Here is a 19,261-nt window from a genome sequence, read left to right as displayed (position 1 = left end):
GCGGTTCAGGCATATTGCCAATGCATTTACCACCTTCCTGTACTTCAGCTTGCCCTGGACGATTTTCCATGATGGAGCAACCCACAACCCATCCAATGATCTGTCAGCCACCCTCCCGAGTAAAGTTACATTCTCACTCAGAAGTAGTTTACCTTTTCTGCCCCTCGAAGGGCACCAGTCCAGGTGAGAAGGGGAGCTGAGTACCAGAGACCCCTGGTTTGCTGGGCGCTCAGCGAGTGCTCCCTGCAATGCCCCGGCCCCTGCCGGCATTTTAAAAAAGTGAAGGCAAAAGAGATGGAAGGAAAGAGCCGTCCCTTCCCCCAGCCTCTCCCGTAAGCCATTTTTGCTGGCCTATTTTACAGGAACTGAAAATCTATTAGAGGAATAGCTTAATCCGGTTTGACTGTAATAATTAGGGTGCTTTAAAAAAACCCTGACTAATCGTATAAAATGCGATTGTAGACAGTTCAGTGCACGACCCTTACACTTATCACTTGAGGTATTATTACAAACCAGAACCAGCTGGCAAGCACGGAGGAGGATAAAGGGGGGGAAAAAACCATTTGCAAAGGGACTGGGACTGTTCCTTTTCTGATCTCATAACAGAGGCACTGGCAGCACCTTGACCCGTCTTCCGACGGCAGATCCAAAGCATGAAATCACCGCCGAGAGGCTGGACAGACAGCTCTGGTTTTGCCAGCGGTGCGCCCGGCCAGCCCCGGGGTCCTGCCGTCGGCACCTCCTCTTCTCACGCTGTTCTTGCAGGCGGTCCAAGAGGATTTGAGTCAGTGGGGGAGCGATTCCCCTCGGAGCGCGCCGCAGTCAGCAGATGATTGTAGCAACAATGGGCGGCTTTTCCAAAACAGGACAGTCTGTACGAGCCAAGCAGGATATAGTGCTTTAGGGTCGTGGGGTTACAACAGAAAAGCAACGCTTGCTTCCGTGTCTTGGCTGGTAGCAATCTCGTTTTCTCTTGCTCTCGATCTTTCTCAGGCTCCAACAGCCACAATTTCTTCCTCCTCTTCCCGAGCCTACGCTGGGGGCAGCTGAGTTCCCATCACGGCACCACCACACCTTTTGGTAAAGCTGTTTTTTTCCCCATGTGTTCTGCCAGTTATTGCACAGGATTGCTGCCTGCTGGGTACGTCCCTGTCCCCGCAAGATGAGCTCATCCGTGTGCTGACACTTCTTGTTCATCCCTTCCCACCCCTCCAGATAGGACAAACAAACAGTCTGGGCAGCCACCTCCTGCATGACTGTCTCAGAAGGCAAATCAACTCTTCCAGTCCCAGTGGCCCAAAAGCATATTTTGGTGGAGAATTCAACAGCTGAGCCCACTGCAGCAATCTGGTATAACGGAGAAGATGGCCCCAAGGGACTCATGCTTTAGCAGGGTCAGTCACAGATGAAGAAGTTGGAGCTGACTTGGCTTGGCCATCACATAAACGGTGGGAGAAGCACAGGGAAGTGTTCGTCGGTACCACTGAGAGCTGAGACTGAGCCCTCGGCAGACACCCGCTCACAAAGCCACCGCTCTCTAGAGCCAGACAGGAGCTTTAGACTTCACGGAGATGCCAGCCAGGATGAGACTGTGCTATCACCAATGTGCTACTTTAATCAGCGTTGAAAACATATGATCAACCTTGAAGGAGGCTTTTAAAGACCGAAATAAGATGTACTACAGTTTCAATTTTCTCTCTCTCTCTGTTACTGTGATTAAAATACGTGGTTGATCTTGGAAGCTCTACTGCAGCTTGTACAAAAACCGTAATAACAGCATTCACCGTAATGGAACTTGCAGCTGGCGTTGGGTGGTTTGGTTTCTTTTGCTCTCCCATGAGTCTTCCTTGGGTCTTTTTTTTTCCATCCTGCTCCATGCAGATTTTGATCTTGCCTTTATTAAATAGGAATGGTTATCCCCACTGACTCACTTATCTAATAATAGCTAGAACCTTTTAATTCAAATGATTTGATTCCTGGGTTTTTTAGATTAAAGTAAACATACGGTTAGGGTATTACTGGGAGAGTGGCAATGGAAATACCATGGTCAAATTATCCTGTGACTCAAGTCTGCAAAGCACGCCGAATCCCTTTTAATACATTTCACAAGTCCTCGGTGGTGACCTCTAACACCAGAGCGGTTTCTGTCCTACGGTAGCTCAATTTCACAACTCTGAATACACTTTTTTACGGAAGGAAAGCCATCCAAAGGTTTTATAAAATGTTCTTTAGCCTTTGGAAATGAGCCAATTAAATGCCAGGGTATCATTCCATTTCAAAGAGCTGAAGGACTTGAGGAAGCACAATCTGCTTTCTGAACAATATGAGCTGAATAGAGTTGTGGGTTCATTAGAAACCAAGCTGCAGAGTTTGGATACAGAGCTCAACTTTTTCAAAGTTCAGCTGTGGCCCTGGGCTTGTCAGCTGTATTTCCCTGCAGCGCTCTTTTTGTACCGGCCCTTCCGAAGGATCCCGCTCCAGTGCAGATGAACACTCGCATTGGGAGTAGATGGCAAAGGAGCCATTGCTGCCAGCCAAAGTTTCTATCACTCGTTGGCCTTAAAATGGGAAGGGAGGGGAGGTCTCTCCATAAAGTCAAGAATCACCAGTAGAAAAGCATCTCCACTTGCTTTGAAGATTACCTTGGGTTTAATTACTTATTTTTCTATTTGCATTTGAAAAATGGGCAGGAACATAGGGAATAAATCCCCAGTGATTAAAGGGGAAAATATCAAGCTCTGAAAATGCCTCCTGAAAGCTCGAGTCCCCTCGGGTCCTGTGCAAAGATGCAGGCTCGGCTGCAGCCACACTCGGCAGCGCCAGGCACGCACACATCGCCGCCCGCCACCTCCCAGCCCGCGGCATGAGCCACCCAAAAAACCTGCCGGAGCCAGAGAGGCGCTCAGTCACATCTAGCTTTATTTTAATCCCGTCAGAAAAGTTCAAGAATTACACCAAAAAATACTTCAGTCTCTGCTACCTACTGACAAAAAATACACCACAAAATTATAAACTGTTCAGTGGTTTGCTGGAGTTCTGACTGTTGGTGGAGGGGGTGGTTTGTACATTTTGAGAGAGAAATGAATTTACAGGTGGAAGGGGAAGGAAGGATAGGAAATCAGACAATGGCATTTGGCACTACATTTTAGCTACACTATACAGTTATTTATCATGAAGCCTGTTAGGACTCAGGAGTTCTGCCCTCATTTACACCCTCTAGTGTCTATGGAGGACAAAACTGCCCAATGCCAGGGAAGAAGGGGCCAGGTCCTAATTTCCACCCCAGTCTAGCCACAAATCTGAAAAAGCAGCCTTCGTCAAATGTGAACCTTGTGCACTCTGCTCCTGCTGCTCCGTCTCACCCTGCCTGCGCTACTGAGGAGCAGAGCTGCTTTGCAGCCACGGCTTGCAGCTCTGAAAAAAGAGAATCCTTTTTTTTTTTTTTAAATCCCATCAGTCTGCACTAATTGCACATGCCGTTTGTGGGGAGAGGGTGTTTTACATTGGCCAGGACTGGATTAAGCTTGGGATCTGGTCTGTGTTTGCAAGCAGAGATTTGATGGGACCCTTGTACTCTGAGGGCATGCTACGGCCATCCCTCTCTAATTGCCTAGAATGACATTAAATACTGAAGTATCTGAAGTTGAAGGAGGGAAGCAGGAGCACCCCACTTCATGGGTGAGGAAAACTAGGGGCTGAAAAGTTTGAGGCTTAATACTGTTCTATACTATCACCACTCTTGAGAGACTCCTCAATGTATAATGGCATTTCTTTGTCTCTTGGTGGCCCTCCAGAGGGAGGTCCCAAAGGATGAAGCCTCATCTCGCGTAAGGGTATGCAGGAAATCTGTGCAGCAGCACAGAAATAAAGCCCTGATCTCCTGCCTCCGAGCCCTGTGCTCAGAGGTATATTCTTGATTTCACTGTGGCAGCCTCCATCTGCTTCCATCCTGCTCCGTACCCAAATGGCACCCAGGATCTCAGCCTCCGAGCCCAGCCAAGGTCACCGGCGTGGTGGCGGCTCATTACAAATGCCTCGATCTCTCTGGATTTCCGTAGGCCGCTGTGCTTGGCTGTGTGTGCAGGTGTGTTTGCACGTGGGTGTGTTTGAGGGAGGAGGGGATGCTTGTATTTCTCTATCAGCAAATGAACACTGATGCTAGATTTAATTTGACAGCAACATATCCCCCCTTTGGCAAGCTAAACAACATCACCGTGTCTTTGTAACAGGTTCCCTCTACCCTCTCTCTCGAAAGGATTTCAGCTGTTCCTTCACTGCATGTCAAGCCATGTCACAGCTTTCCAGCAATGACAACACTTTGTGGGATTCTCTTTGCTGCTTTTATCCTCTCTGGCTGTTTATCTAATATGCTTTTTTTGTTTTTTAATTTCTTTTTCTAACAAATAGTTAAGCAATGATTTAAAAATATTTTTACATCGTAAGGTACAGTCAACATCAAACATGCCTTTGTACAAGAGCTCGACTCGGTTACAAATCAACGAGAACAATGCACGAAAAGAAATATCCATTAAGATGACTCCTGCACTTGGGTTTTATTTATTCCTGTTGTGCTGTTAGCACAGCACCCTCAGCTAGAGCAATGCAGTATAGACATGGTGTTGTCCCCCCCACCCTCCCACTTTGCCCATCACCACTTCTTAGCTTTAATGACCTTCTGTCTTGGCAGCCTTGGCTTCGTGGTTTACCGATCCTGAAGACAGCCAGGGCGATACGGCCCGGGAGCTGGTCTGCTTGGCCATGCTGTAGTGGCTGATGACGGTGTAGAACCTGCCCCGGGAGTTGGAATCCTGTGCGGAGTAGTAGGCATCCAGCGAGGCTGGGATGCACCGCTTGTGCTGGAAGCAGGGAGAAAGCAAGAGAGGTAAGGAGCGGTCCCATCAGCCTCAGGCTCCCGCTTTAAAAATCTGAGTTAGCTGTTTGCTCGGATGACGTTTGACTCAGACTTGCCGCAGCGAGAGCGTCTGCTGCGCAGCCCCGGCTGCCTTCCAGCACCGTGGGAATGCACAAAGTTTAGAGTCGGGCAGCAGCCTTCAAACCTGTTGCTATTGGCAACCCTGATTGCAGGCTGATTTCATCCGGGGATGGGAAATGGGGAGCGTAAAATGATGGTTGGACTGGTTTGGTACGTTCCTGACTTGCACAGAGACCGAGGCCCCTTGCTGGTGTCCAGGCTGGCTGAGCAGCTCTTATCACGTGCTGGGCTGAAAGCTCTGTAGAGCGAAGCCCAGCATTAATCCTCGGACAAGCAGAGGACAGGCAGAGGCAGAGTAAGCTGCTTACATGCTGCTCTGTTACAGTGTGTTATCTCTGACCTGTAGGACGACCACCTTGGCCGGGGACGGTAGGAAGCGTAGCCCAAGTGGCCAGCCCTTGCCAGAGCTTCTTGTCTGGGCAGACACTGCCCACGCATCTGCGCTGCGCTAGAGCGGACACTTGTGTGCTAAGAACTGCACAGATAAAACAATTTGCTTTGCAACAGCTGTAAAAGAGCAATCAAATGGTAACAAATGTCGGACTGGTTGTTATTCCCCAGAGTCAAAGTAGCACCAAGGACACAAAGGGCCCCAGGTACAATTATTATTAAATTATGAGATACCCCAACTCCCAGTTCAATGTGGCTAGCTGAAATCTGAGGCCAAAACCTTTACTCTTTTCGGAAGTTCAGGTTTGGATCTGATTCTGAAATTCATTACTCCATCCTTCATTTTTATACTTCATTTTTATATACACTTAAATGACTAATACACCACCATCCTTACTCTATTTTCCAGCCCACAGATTATCCCCAGTGTGGTCAAGACTCCTGTGAGTTTATGAGTTTATTCACAGTAAGGAGTCAGTGAACTGTTTTGCAAACTCTTTCTTTTTTTTTTTTAAATCTCAACAGACCAGGCAAATTGTCCTCTGTGAATATTCAATACAAAATCACTGGGCGGCAGGGTTTTAGCCATTAAGTTACATGGTTTTGCTCTTGATAGAGGTTAAAAAGCACCTAAAAATTAACTGCATGGGCAAATTCGGATTTCTTTTACAAAGGACACATGTGCCAGCACTCCGGGAGCTTGCTTTGCATTAAAATGTATGCCAGTAAACCTCAGTCACTTGAACGTGTGGGAAGCAAACACGGGATTCCAGCTGCAATAAATCCATTCACAAATATGAGGGATTGTTCCTGAACATCTGTCTGCAGTGTTCACCAAATGCTGATCCCAACAATTACAGTGTAACAGTAGCTGACGGAGGCAGATGCAAGTCCACATTTCCCATAACACTTTTCCCATTTCAACACATTCTTGCCAAATGTTCTGTTTGGCCTGGTCAAAAAAGCAGACTAGACTGTAACCATGTAGTCAATTAGAGTCTATCATTATCTCAGGCAATTCATCCGTCTGAAGTTTCTTACCTTATAAACAAATCCATCTGGGCAACTGTGGTCGTAAGTAAAGGCTTTGTATACCACAAGAAACACTATGCAGGCAAGGAATGCAAGAGCCAGACTTATGAGAATAGTGACCTACAAAAGATGGATAATGTTACTCCACATATGTTAAAATGGCATATGAGCAACCTCATAATTAAATGACTTATAGTAGCAGCCATCCTAACAGACTGCAGTCTTCACTCCACTGTGCAGTACTTAACTAAGCATGGTAATTGAATGAATGCTAGATCCAATAGCCCTGAATTCTCACATCATTTCCATCCCGCCACAGACCTTCAGGAGCGCACATTCCTGTGTTTAACCCCTTGCAAATGTACGGATTTTGCTGAGGCATTTGGTGTTCTCGGAGGCTTTGTGTTCCCATGCTCTCAGCTGTTCAACCGGCAGCATCATCCGCTGCCCCAGCAGGATCCGCCAGCAGCCAGAGTCCGCATTCGGGGGCTAATCGGTGCAGGTAAAGCTGCCTTATAACCATGGTGGAATCCTGCTTTTCTGATGGCAGAGGTAGGTGAGCAGGTAGGAAGAGTGAAGCCTTTGTAGCACACCTCCCTTTGTGCCTTCTGGCCGATGCGACAAGGATAAGTTGTGCCTCAAGTACCCTGCAGAAGGGAAGGGCAGGAGAAAGGGAATCCTTCTCTATTTATCAAAGGAGAATACCCCGACCACCGACAAAGCCCAGCATATAAATCCCACAGCGTCTGTCCAAGAGCAGATGCCGTTGTTGGAGGTACCAGACACGATGCCCTGTTTGGGGCTGAAATATTTCCCCTCTCCTCATTCCCAAGCAGCTTACTTTGCTGCACCATTCTGTTTCTTTGCTGTAGCTCCCTTCCCTCCAGCCCTTCCAGGTCCCTCTTAAATAGTTCATTCAACAGCAAGTTTCCTGGCCCCATTCAGATGTCCGGACTGAGGCCCTGATCCTTGATTTTAGCTGAGCTGTGTCCTCCCTAAGGACCGAGCAAGGGTCCCAAATGCACTCTTGCTCTCCCCTTCCCCAAAGCTTTCTTGGTCCCAGCCAGTAATTCCGCAAATGCAGCATAAATGGCTCTGGACTTCTACTGCCTGAATCACAGCAACCCACCCTGTCGAGACTGCTGTCTCACACTCATCTGGATTGGCATGAAAAAAATATCATCGTTCCTGGGGCTCCAGTGTTACCATGCAAACCAGAGTTCCTAATCAAATGAACTCACGGAGATGATGGGGGTGGGAACAGCAGTAGGGGAAACATGGAAAGCTGCTGCATGGCCAGCAGCACGGGGAGGGAGCTGCGGCCACTCCCCAGCGTGCTCTGGCTGGCTGGGACCGAGCACCAGCAGCAGGCAGTTTGCAGGGTGTTTGCCTGCAAGGGGAAGGGGCTGCAATGCTCCTGTGCTCGGGGAGCCTGTCAGAGCTCGCGCTGGGGAAGCTCCTACAGCAGAAGTTTGAGGTCAGGCATGGGTTTACAGGAGGGATAGGATCAGTGAGGCTTTTTCCTACCCACAACCTCAATCTGTTTGCTTCAGAATCCCACTTTCCCATCATGGCACCAGAAGCCGAGCCCAGGGCTGCAAATTTTCCCTGGTCACATCAAACCCCATCCACTGAGAGAACCGCAACGGTAGGACGTGGCAGGGACTGTGCGCCTGCCCCCAGCTGCTGCCCCTACCTGCAGGCATGCTTCCACCGTACCATGCACCTGCTCATCCTCCAAAACATGCCCCCGTCCCAATATCAAGGCTGCACCTACCTGTACTAAAGGCAAGCATTATCATTTACTGCCTTAGCAAGGAAAAGCCACAATTTTTTCAGCTCCATCTAGTCATTCATATTAGGACAAGAGGAAACAGCCTCAAGCTGCGCCAGGGCAGGTTTAGGTTGGATATTAGGAAAAACTTCTTCCCCCAAAGGGCTGTCAGGCCCTGGCCCAGGCTGCCCAGGGCAGGGGCTGAGTCCCCATCCCTGGAGGGATTTAAAAGCCGGGGAGATGTGGTGCTTGGGGACATGGTTTAGTGGTGGCCTTGGCAGAGCTGGGTTAACGGTTGGACTCGATGATCTTAAAGGTCTTTTCCAACCTAAACGATTCTGTGATTCAGGGTTCATCCACCCTTTTGTCATTATAGTTATGTCACAATCCTCTTTGTTTTCTTGTATGGGTGTTCAAGGAAACTGAATAGTAGGTACAGGCAGAAGTTGTTCCTTAACTTACGCGTAGGAGACTGGTGATGGTAGGAAGTGGGGAAATACAGAGATAATTCCTACAGTATACTGGACAGGCTTGTCAGGAACAGCAGCTAATAAAGAGCAAGCTGGCCACATCTCAGAATTCATCAATATAATATTATTAATATAATAATAATATTAGTAAATTACTAAATTAGTAAATTACTAATTAGTAAATTTCTAAAATTAGTAATATTATATCAATAAAGATATTCTAATTTCTTAATATTGGTTTACACTGAATTTTGCTCTAATTCTCTCCTTCAGTCATCGTAGCAGCTGTAATTCTGAGAACCTGTATGACATGCAATCCCTGCACAGACTCAGACTGTAATTGCTTGCAGTGCAGGAAAAGGCTTCTCATCCTCATCAATCCTGCAGAAAGATCCACTGCCTGGTGAGACATATTCCTACATCTCACACAGCACATTGGGACCATTACTCAGAGAAGCTAAAGCAACCCTGGAAACGCCACCTGCAATGCTGGAAGATCCAGAGATACGATTTTGGTGGCTGTTTTAAGACAAAAAGAAAGAGTGAAGGTAAATCTGCATGTATGGTGTTAAATCTGATCCAACGCATCCAGTTCAAAAGTCAGGAAAGAGAGAGGTGTGGAGACTATATCTAGCAGGAGAGATTCGTAAGTTCATTGTTAACTGAGAATGTTTTAGAATAAAGTATAAAAAGGTAAGAAAATTGGGCTAACAGGCTTTTCCAGTGATGAACAGTTCACTGAAGCCCCGACCCGCCTTTTCGAATAACTGCTCGTATTAACCTCCTCCTTGGGGCCTAATCTGCTGCAAAATGGGTCAATTAAGCAAAAGGCAGCTGCAGAGGGAGAAGCACTTACTGCTGGATCTCATCAGAGAACATGTGTAAGAGAGTCCTGGTGTGCTGAAAGGGTAGCTGGTAGGAAAGGAGTACAGTTGGATGAATTGCGCTAGTCTGACCAAGAAAATATGGGCTCTGCCTCCTCGCCATCAAAGCACACGTGCCTGCAAGTTTGCATAGAACTATTTCAGACCAGCCTTATGATAGCCCATGGGTTCCCAACCTGGGGAAGCCATGGCCCTTTCCATAGTGCTGAAGAAGAAGAAGTCTCAGTTGGATTCAAGGGAGATGGAAACGGAATTTGCCATGACTTCTGCCCCCAAAAGAAGACATATTACACCTGAAAAAATGAAAAAAAGTTACTTTGAAAAAAGCAGAGTCAAAAGGGGAGACTTGCTGGATTAAGTATGCCAACACGTTCTACTTTTTCCAACAGGAGACCTGGGAAAAAAGAGCCCTCTCCAAAAAGACCCATCACAACCCAGCTGTGGCAGGCCAACATGGAAGAGCATTTCCCCCTGTGGAATACACGTTCATCAACTCTTCCCCACTTATTTAAAAGGGGAGCGTGTTAGGTACTTCCTCCCATAACAATTTATGTAGTAATACAAAGATGACAATGACACAAGTCCCCTTTGAGGTTAGTTTTGAAGGCACTTCATGTACATCTTGCTCTACCAACGCCAATGCTTACAGGGCAGCCCTGGCTAGAAATTCAGAAAATAAGAAATGCTCAGCTCTCCAGTTTGGTTGCTCTGCCCTAAATACAACGTACAATGAAAAAAGAAATCTTGCTTGAGTTAAGCTGAAGGAACAAACTTGTGCTCAGGGCAAAGGAAGAGACAAAGGGCAATGAAATTACACCGAATGCCACCTGGGAATGCGTAGACCGTAACTCAGTGAGAAAGTACTCTTGTTCCTGCGAAATAAGAAGCCGCTCATCCCCTAGCTTTCTTTAGCAAATACAACCTTCATCATCAGGGCCAGCAAGAGCTGCACACCAGCAGGACGCATACACCCTGTGCTAGGATTCCTCCTGCCCTAACGTCTACCTGGTCCCTTTCTGCCCCCCTGCATCCCTGTCTCCTCCACCCTGGAGGATCCCTCGGGGCTGATTGCACCCAGAGAAGAGCCTGTGAAAGGGGAATATCCCTGAGCTGTCAGGTGCCTCCCTCACCCGGAATGACTCTGTATCTGCCTTGCCCAAGCGTTGCCACCACAGTTGCTTTGAAAGCTTCTCACTCTGAGCCAGTTAAAACGGCCAAGTTCTTCCTTTAGCCTTTAGAAAAAGAAAGAACCGAGCTGTCTGGAGCGAGAATGAATGTCCCTTCTTTTGTTAAATCCCACGTACATGCACAGCCTATGGAAATAACCATTAGTAATGCGATTTGACTGGTTCCTTTCCTCTTGTCTGCCCACTGAGCCCCTAAAAATAATAAATTCCTCTCTGCTCTGTCGCTCTGCTCTGGCAAAGTGCTGACACCCAATTCATTACCTCCCAGGAGCAGGTCTCTCCGCCGAGCTCTCCCCTCCCTTCGGGGTGTAATTGAGCCCATTCTCACCTCCCTACTGCCGTTTCATGCACTTGCAAAATTACAGCATGACACAATATTACACATGATGATACATAGTGTAAAATTGCTCTGGGATGAAATGTCACGTAAGATGCTAAAACCCAGAGGAAAGGGAAGAAAAATCCACCCCCGGATACTTTGCCACGCCAGAGCTAAGATCCACCTCTCTAGCTATTCCAGAACATACAAAGCTTCATTAACATTCAAACACCAAAGAATCACAGAGCTGCAATACCTAATAAACCTCCACTTTTTTTTATGATTAACATGAACCTTGGCAGTCTCTAAGCAATATAAACACTCACAGAGGGGAAATAAAATTTAGTGAGCAGATAAAACCTAGGAGTGCTGCAGGCATGAATCTGCCACGTGTGACTGCTCGAGTGGGTAAAAGAAGGGGGGGATGCGTCCGCCCCTTCCCCAAAGTCTTATATGGTTCCCAAAGGTTCCCTTAAGAGGGGAGTATCTTCTGGAACGGAGAAGAGAGAACATCGTTACCATACCAAAAAACTCCCCGTCCTCCACAAAACATGGAAAGAGGCCCTCAGCATCAGTGAAGGATGATGTCAACCTCCCATCAACAACAGCGCACTCGGCTTGGTCCCTCCCCACCTTTCCCATAGGTGCAGTACATGTTGCATTTTCACAACAGCACAGATTAAAAAAAAAAGATATCCTCAACAGGATGTAAGTAAGTTGCCACTAGGTTTTGTTGCAGTGAGATATCTAATTGCAATGGTGTTCCAGTTAACCTGGCTTTCATGCTGTCCATCGAAGTATCCTTCCTACTCTCTTTGATCTCAACAGCTGCCCATGATGGTTTTTTTCATCAAAAATTCCCTTTTTCCCTCTCTAGCTACCATGAAAAGCCTTATTTAAAAGCAAACCGCAGAATAATGCCACATCCAAACAGCAGGGCAGTCTTTTAATAGCCTTTTCCATTGCAGGGTTTCCACATTTTTATTCCTTATTGTTTTCCTTGGCAAAAATGTTCTGGTTTGTGCCCTTAGCTTTCAGAGAGGGTGTGCACCCTTCACTCCCCATGGAAGTCAACAAGAGCGGGGAGCTGCTGGTGCCTCCAAAACTCGAGCCTTAGGGGCTTTGACAGCAATACTGGTAACTGCTGAGCTGCAGAGCCTGCAGGCAGCTCCACACCAGCCCCGGGCTGGTACTGACCGTCACACAAACCAGTGAGGTACCCGGGTGCCTTGGAGTCCTGGAAAACCGCAACTCTCTGGAAACATCTGGGGGTAAAAAGGAAGCGGAGAAAGGCAGACCCTGAAGGGAGGTTGATGGGAATACCACTGCAGAGAGCAGATATTGGTAAGGAAGGATTTTCAGGCAGTGTGGGGGGAAGGCTCTGTCAGCAGATGGCAGTTCCCTCAAATTTATGCACTGTTTGAACTGAGTTGACAAATATTTCTTTTCCCAGTGGGGACTGGATGCAGACGGCTCTCTATTAGTATTCAGCATCCAACCTGTGCTGGTGAGCTGAGGGGGCGGTGGTTTTGTTCCCACTTAAGCCACATATTACTTGCATTAGCAGCTGAAGGAACATAACTTACAATCATGGCCCTGGTGTCAGGACTTGTCATTCCACCTTTGTGATTTGTTCACAGGCTCCGCTGACGGTGTCACACACTGCGAGGACTCAGCATAAAAACGGTAAAAAAAAAAAAATGGATAGGGAGAGAAAATACCATGGGCATTCAAATGCAAGCCACCTCACAGTGAAACACAGAAGACATCCCACAAAAGTGTGAAGGAACACCTTTTGAAGAAGTAAAGGGTTGTTTTTTCTAACCCAAACCACAATTATTCTATGAAATGAATCACAATTAATCTAACAAATTTACTCTGTACAATATGGTCAGCAGAAGGAGCTCAGTAAGATTCCAAAAAGATTCGACATTCATATGGAGAGCCTCCACACGGCTTGAAGTAGGGCTTAATAAAACAAAAGGCACAGCCCTCTCTTCCCCCACCGAGTTCTCGTATTTGATGGCATGAACCAGTCATTCAGATCCAGATCCACAAAGCAGTCAGGTGCTTAAACCTCCTTTAGTTTCCTACAGGACACTAAAATCAGTAGGCACCTTCTGTAGGCTCAGCGGTCTTCAGAGGGGTAAGAAATTGTCCATTTTGGGTTTTCATACATTGCTCTGCCACATCTGCCTCGGGGTCATTCCAATGAGTTTCAGCTAGTCTGGCACGGCACTGCAATCCTTGTGCTCCACTCCTAAAGCTCAGTCCCATCACTGTTCATACTCAGGCAGCAGCCTTAGCATCTGCTGTCCAACATTTCATTTGGAAAATCACCGTGCTGCCCTTTCTTTGGGGGGAAAACAGCTGCATTCAGTCCAGCTTTGGAGGAACTCAGCAAGAATCGCCTGCCGTTTGTGGACAAGGCACAAGCCCCAGGTGCCCAGGTGCTTGAAACCACCCTCCATTTGCCACCTAAGCAGAGCAATTGTCAGGGTGCAAACGGATGACGTGATCTCTATCAATCGGTCTGAAGAAAACAGCACAGGATCTCTCTGCCATGTTCATGCAACTCTTGTGAGAGGCCAGCAAGCAGGGATTTTCAGCAGCGTGGGCAGCACTTCTTAGGTATCAAGCATGACTTTTTTTCTAAACCCGGAAAATAAATGTTTGACTCTGGATACCTTTCCCACTGCTCAGAGCACACAATATATATGCTTATACACGTTCAAAATAGGAGTACAGCCAAGAAGATGCCACAACCAGGAAAAGCATTGCTGTCTATGGAAAAACCAGCCAGACAAGCAGCACCCAGAGAAGAGTTAATGCTCTCAGAGTGCAGAGTTGTGTTTTACTGTGAAGGAGATCAGTTTAATTCCCAGGTAAAGATCATTTACCATGGAAAAATCCCTACAAAGTTCTGCACGGTTTTCCTAGTCTTAGCAGCTGTAATGGGAATAAGGGACCTCAGAAGCCAGATGCCTCTCTCCATTCCTGCACTGCAGTCTCACCCCCTTCACCTTCAAGTTTGTCAGGAAAGGATGCCACTGACAATGCCATGTCTGGTTCTCCAAGCTACCTTCGGTGTTGCTGGGTATTAGGAAATTTTGTGACCTTTAATAGGCAACTCAGTTGAAGAAATTCTCTTGTTTTTAATTCTCTCTTTGTAGAAGAAGGAATACTCTGCATGAGGCAAAATTTGTTACAAATAAAATTGGCAGAAATTCTGTCAAGATTATTTTCATAGAAGGACATAAGAGCCATGCTTGGATAGGCAACAAGGCTCTTTCCATAGTTACACGTGGAAACCTATCCATCCATTGACAACCTAGACAGCTTGCACGCAAGAAAAAAAAAATCACAAAACCATCAGTCCATTTGCTACAGAGCCAGTCCCAGAGGTCCTGCTGCTCAGCAGAAAGGTTTCAGCTGCAAGGGCATCTCAGTATACGCTCATAGATTTGTGATCTCATTATAAGGATTTTTGCTTGACAGTGAAAATTCAGGAGGGTAATTTTTTCCCCTTCATCCCATAACTTCTTCCAGCTGATAATCAGATGTAAGCTTGACAACATTAGATCTAAACATGAAAGCTACAGCTAAAGTGAAAGACTCAGGAGCACTTCCCAGCTCCTGGATCCAGCTGTCTGTCCTGGCTGCCTCCCACCTGCATGCCAGGATGAAATCCAAGCGTGAACCACCCCATCATTTGAATCCAGGTTGGTCATGTAGGAAAACGCAGGCGTGTAGGCAGGGAGGGAGCCACAGGCTGACAGATCACTCGGATGGATCGACCAGGGGGGTAAGGGCTCTGAAATACACCCCAGGAATAGCTGCTCCACTGTTCAGACTCAGCCAAAGACATGGTGTGGTGCCTTGCCCAGTACCCTGTTATACAGCCTGATCTGCTCCGCAGGTAAAAATGATTAGGCTGCGCTTCTTCCAAAATGGCATTTCACTTCTGATTTTTAACAATCTTTTTTGTAATAAGTTGCTGATTTTGCTGATTTTATGGCAACAGCTTAGCCTCTGAAATTTTGAAAGGCTAAGTGAAAAAAAGCGACACAATTGGGTCTTCATATTTCCTTGGTACTGTTCAAGAAGATGTAGGATTTGTCCTTTATTATTACAGCACAGCTTTACTCCAGATGGTGTCCAGATTCTTAAGTAGCATCTCTTAGGAGATGCTTTGTAAGAGGGAAATGTCCTTAGTCATGTACCTACATCTTCAGAGCTATGGGAAAATACTCCTTAGTGATGCATGGCTTCTTTCACGAAGCTTAAGGGTTGTTGGTTTTTTTTGGTCCTTTATCTTAGAATTCATAACCATAAACCAATTTGGCCCCAATTCTCCTACGAACACTGAACACGATCCATGAAGATGGTATAATCTTGGGCTCCCAAACCATCTCACATCTGCTCCACTATTTCATGGGTTCCTTTCAGCCCCCACAGCCCAGCAATCAAAGTCCAAAAGACTCACAGAGGAAAGAAAAGAAAGGGTCATTTCTCCAACTACCCTAAAGCCTCAAAGGTATCCTCTTGGAACAGCACTAGCTGTCTCTGAGCCAGTTTGCTACCCCAGCCATGTCCCCGTCGGCTCTACCCATCTCTGCATGCACCACCCCACCACGACTACGCCAGTGAACCTCTCCAAGTTTGCAAATCTTCAAAAGAAATGTCTGTCTTCCGAGATGACTACGGACCCACCAGCAATTCCTCTGCTCTGCGCCTTGTAATACTGTGAGTGCAGCACAAGTGTGGAACAAGAACACCATGTTTCTAAGCAATTTGTCAAATAATTAAATTATGCACGCAATAACTAGCTGGCTCAATTATATTAGCCAGTCTCCATCATGTAATATAATTTCTAGTGGCTGTTTAGGCACTAATAGCCTCAGATCTTTTTAACTGTCTGGTGCCAGCTGCGATCTGCATGACGTCTTTCTGTGCCAAGTCAAACCCCTTGAAAGGAAAATTCATGGCTCGGTTTCCAAGCCCCTGTTCCTTACAGAAGTTCTAAAATGCCATTTTCAATAAGGATGCTTCCACCACTGAATATTAGTGAATTTCCACTGAGGTAAACAAAAAGCTCTGTTTGGTTTGCTTTCTCTTTCTGCCATTTAATGCCATAAAAAAAAAAATCATCAGAATAGGCTGGTATGTTGAGAAGTTATAATATTGCTTCTAGGAACACCAAATAAATACATGGCCTTTTTGGCAGACCGTACAGGTGTTTAAAGGTCTTTCCCCCCTCCCTCTACAAGAATATTTTCTTCCGTTTTCAACTATCATAAGCCTTGCTTCCTTATTTCTGTGACTCTGCTACCTTCAGAAGAAAAAAAAGGAAAAACCCAAAATTAAACAAGTGGGGTGACTCAGGAACACTGCTTACAAAGGTGCTTTTCTTCCCAAACCCATGGTCCTAATAACACCTGACGTACCATTTCATCAGCTGAGCAACGCTGGAAGAGGCTTCCTTCCAGATCACCAGTTTGAGATGGTTTTTCAATTAGTGGGCTTGCAGTAGACAGCTACCTCATCTCCCCACTAACCCTTCATCAGCGACATGCAGCAATTTCCCACTGCATTGTGCAAAGCCTTGGCTGTGACATTTCCTGCGGTCACTTCGCGTGGGACATGACAATGGATGTCTCAGCTCATCCAGGGGCCTTTTTAAATGCATTAACAGGAATACAAGATAAAGCAAGTCATCAATAAAATGTCTCCTTGCCTACCCTTTGCCTGCCAAGACACAACCTCTGAAGAGTCTCATACATGCAAAATAATCCCCTCTCCCTGCTTCCCTCACATTGGGTTTGGCGCAGGGAAAGCATTAGGAGCTCCGAGTAAGAACAGGTTCAGGGATTAGCATGTGGCAACAGACCTGGGAAATGCAGGTTGTGTTCCTCGCTCTGCTGCTGGCTTGCCTTGACATCTGACACACACTCAGGCACAGCTCCAGGGCTTGCTACCCGCTCCCCACTGATGTTCGCAGATGCTCCAGCAAGATCCACCCAAAGCTGCAAGCATCTAAGTCTCCAAAAGCTTGACTTTCTCTGGGCCTGGGTGCGCAAAACCACCCAAGCACCAACACCATCCCACGGCCAAAGATCAGGCTGGTTCTAGGGAAAAGCTGAGGTCTGTCTGTTTTATGAAATTACCTTCTTCCACAGGCAGGGTAGTTTTCAAAGCAAACCTTTCAGACTCGAGTATTGATGCACTGGGCTAAGGCACAAAATGGCATTCCTCCAGGCATGTTTTCTTGTGTATTTGCCTCTCCCATCATTTCCTTATATTTTGATTTTACATGTGACGTTACCATTTTCCTCATCGGCCATCAACAACAGAAGACTGGATTTAAAAACGCCCAGAACAATTTGAGCTCTGTATATGCCAGGGCGCAAGCTAACCTTCCCCAACCGCTCCCCAGTCCCATGGACTTCTTAGATAAAATGAAATCGAAGGTCAAGCTTGCACAAATTAAAACACCTTTGTTCAGTGCACTCTTGTGGTTAAAAAAAAAATCAATTGGAAGTTTGTACCTTCAAGAAGGTCAACATATTCACATGCATTTCAGCATCTATGTCTACCATCACGGGTCAGGAAATAAAGCTAATACTATGGCAGCATTCGTGGTCCAGTACGCCCATTTCTCTTAAAAAACTTACTCTTACTATGTGGGTGCTTCATACAAGGACAAAGTGAGGACTTGGCGAGCAAAGTGTCTCCTGGGTAACTTAAGAATTAAAAGCCTTTCCATTTTAAATTAGAATTGTGAAGCTTTATTGCTGCAAATGACTTACAAAAGCTACTCTTTTAAAAACAAACAACAAAAATGAATAATCTAGCTGATTACGATGCCTTCACAGGCATGAGGCCAGTTCCATTAGCCGTGGATCTGGCCCAACAGGCTTAATACATCTGCAAGTACTAACAAGAGGGAGCTCAGGTCTGTTTAACATTCAATCAGCAGCCTGTGCTGCTTTATAAATAGAGAGAATGAAACATTACATGGAAAAAAAAAAGTATGAGTGAAGCATTTCACTTCCCTGATTATTTTTTTTTTTTAGCATTCTGTGGTTTGGCTACAAGCCTCAAAACGCACTTCATGACAGTCAATAAACTTTGCCGTGGCTTCAGTCCGCTGAAAACTCTTTCCTCCTCCATCCCATTCGGTCCCTTTGGCTACATTAGCCAAACCAGCATTAAGCGTATTTCATTCCACCTCAAATGCTGACAAGAAAATTACCCAACAAATAGGGTTTACTGTGGGGTGGCAGAGGTACCAGAACGAAGCATGGCAGTGTGTTGTTGAAGAGAAAGATGCAGGGTAAGAAATCATTCAGATTAAATGGAAACTGCAACTGCATTTTGTAATTAGCAGAATGGGTATCTCCATGCAGTCGCTTATGGAAATCTTTTTCAAGCATTTCATTCCAAAGCAAAGGGTCAGTTGAGGTTTCTGCTCTGTTATTCCTTTCTTCCTCCAATATATCATGGTCTGGAGAATTTAGATTCAGCACGTCTACCCCACAAACCCTTAGTCATGTGAATATTCGCTGTGACTTCCATTTTTAGACATTTTCTGCATAGCAATTAACTTTCTTCTTCTCTCCAAAAATCAGTTAAAGGCAAAAAATAACCCTGAACAAATCTCTTCAGCTGATTACTCTGTCAGTGCTCATAGACGGCAAAAATAAAATATATTTCACGTGGCTTTTCTGACTTTGCAAAAGAGTATGTGTGTGTGTTTCTGTAAAACAAGAATATAAAACAAGAACACACTTCAAGGGACGATCCACTTCATATAAAAGCCATGTCTTTTTCTTTTTTTTTGCTTTGCTTTGCTAGGTGGTCCCTAAGCCAGTCATATAGAGCATTCTAGTTAAATCAAAATACACTTTTCTTGTGTGTGTTTCAGACATGGAAACTCTTCCTGGCTTTGCCTTCTCGGGACCCAGCCTGTACCAGACAGCCAGGTATTAGCTGGGAACTCTTACAAAAACCACAGACTTTTACCCAGGCAGGGGAAAGCTTGCAGGGTTTATAGTCCCATACCTGGGGATGTGATCAGAAATACCTGTTTTCTGGCAGCTGAGCCCACATTCAGTTTATCCTCACAGCTCCGAATTGTCACGGAGGACCACAAACGGCTCCATCAATCTATCTCCATGCAAGCTGTGAGACCAGCTAGGACAGATATGAC

The 19,261-nt window shown here is 46.1% G+C and overlaps 1 protein-coding gene across 1 annotated transcript in view; it reads right to left on the bottom strand.

The window, feature by feature from the left end:
- Positions 1–2,901: 2,901 nt before the first annotated feature.
- The window catches only part of NSG2 (neuronal vesicle trafficking associated 2), a 38,280-nt gene continuing 21,920 nt past the window's right edge, over positions 2,902–19,261 (bottom strand). The window contains exons 4-5 of the mRNA XM_087754087.1: positions 6,425–6,535; positions 2,902–4,856 (exon numbers count right to left, since the gene is read on the bottom strand). Of these exons, the coding sequence (XP_087610213.1) occupies positions 4,665–4,856; positions 6,425–6,535 (303 nt within the window). The 3' untranslated portion in view covers positions 2,902–4,664. The remainder of the gene's footprint in view (positions 4,857–6,424; positions 6,536–19,261) is intronic.

This window comes from Nipponia nippon, unplaced genomic scaffold (genome assembly GCF_047370975.1).
Source record: "Nipponia nippon isolate SJK-2023a ecotype South Korea unplaced genomic scaffold, ASM4737097v1 scaffold_17, whole genome shotgun sequence".
NCBI lineage: Eukaryota > Metazoa > Chordata > Aves > Pelecaniformes > Threskiornithidae > Nipponia > Nipponia nippon.
This window is presented reverse-complemented; position numbering and strand designations above follow the sequence as displayed.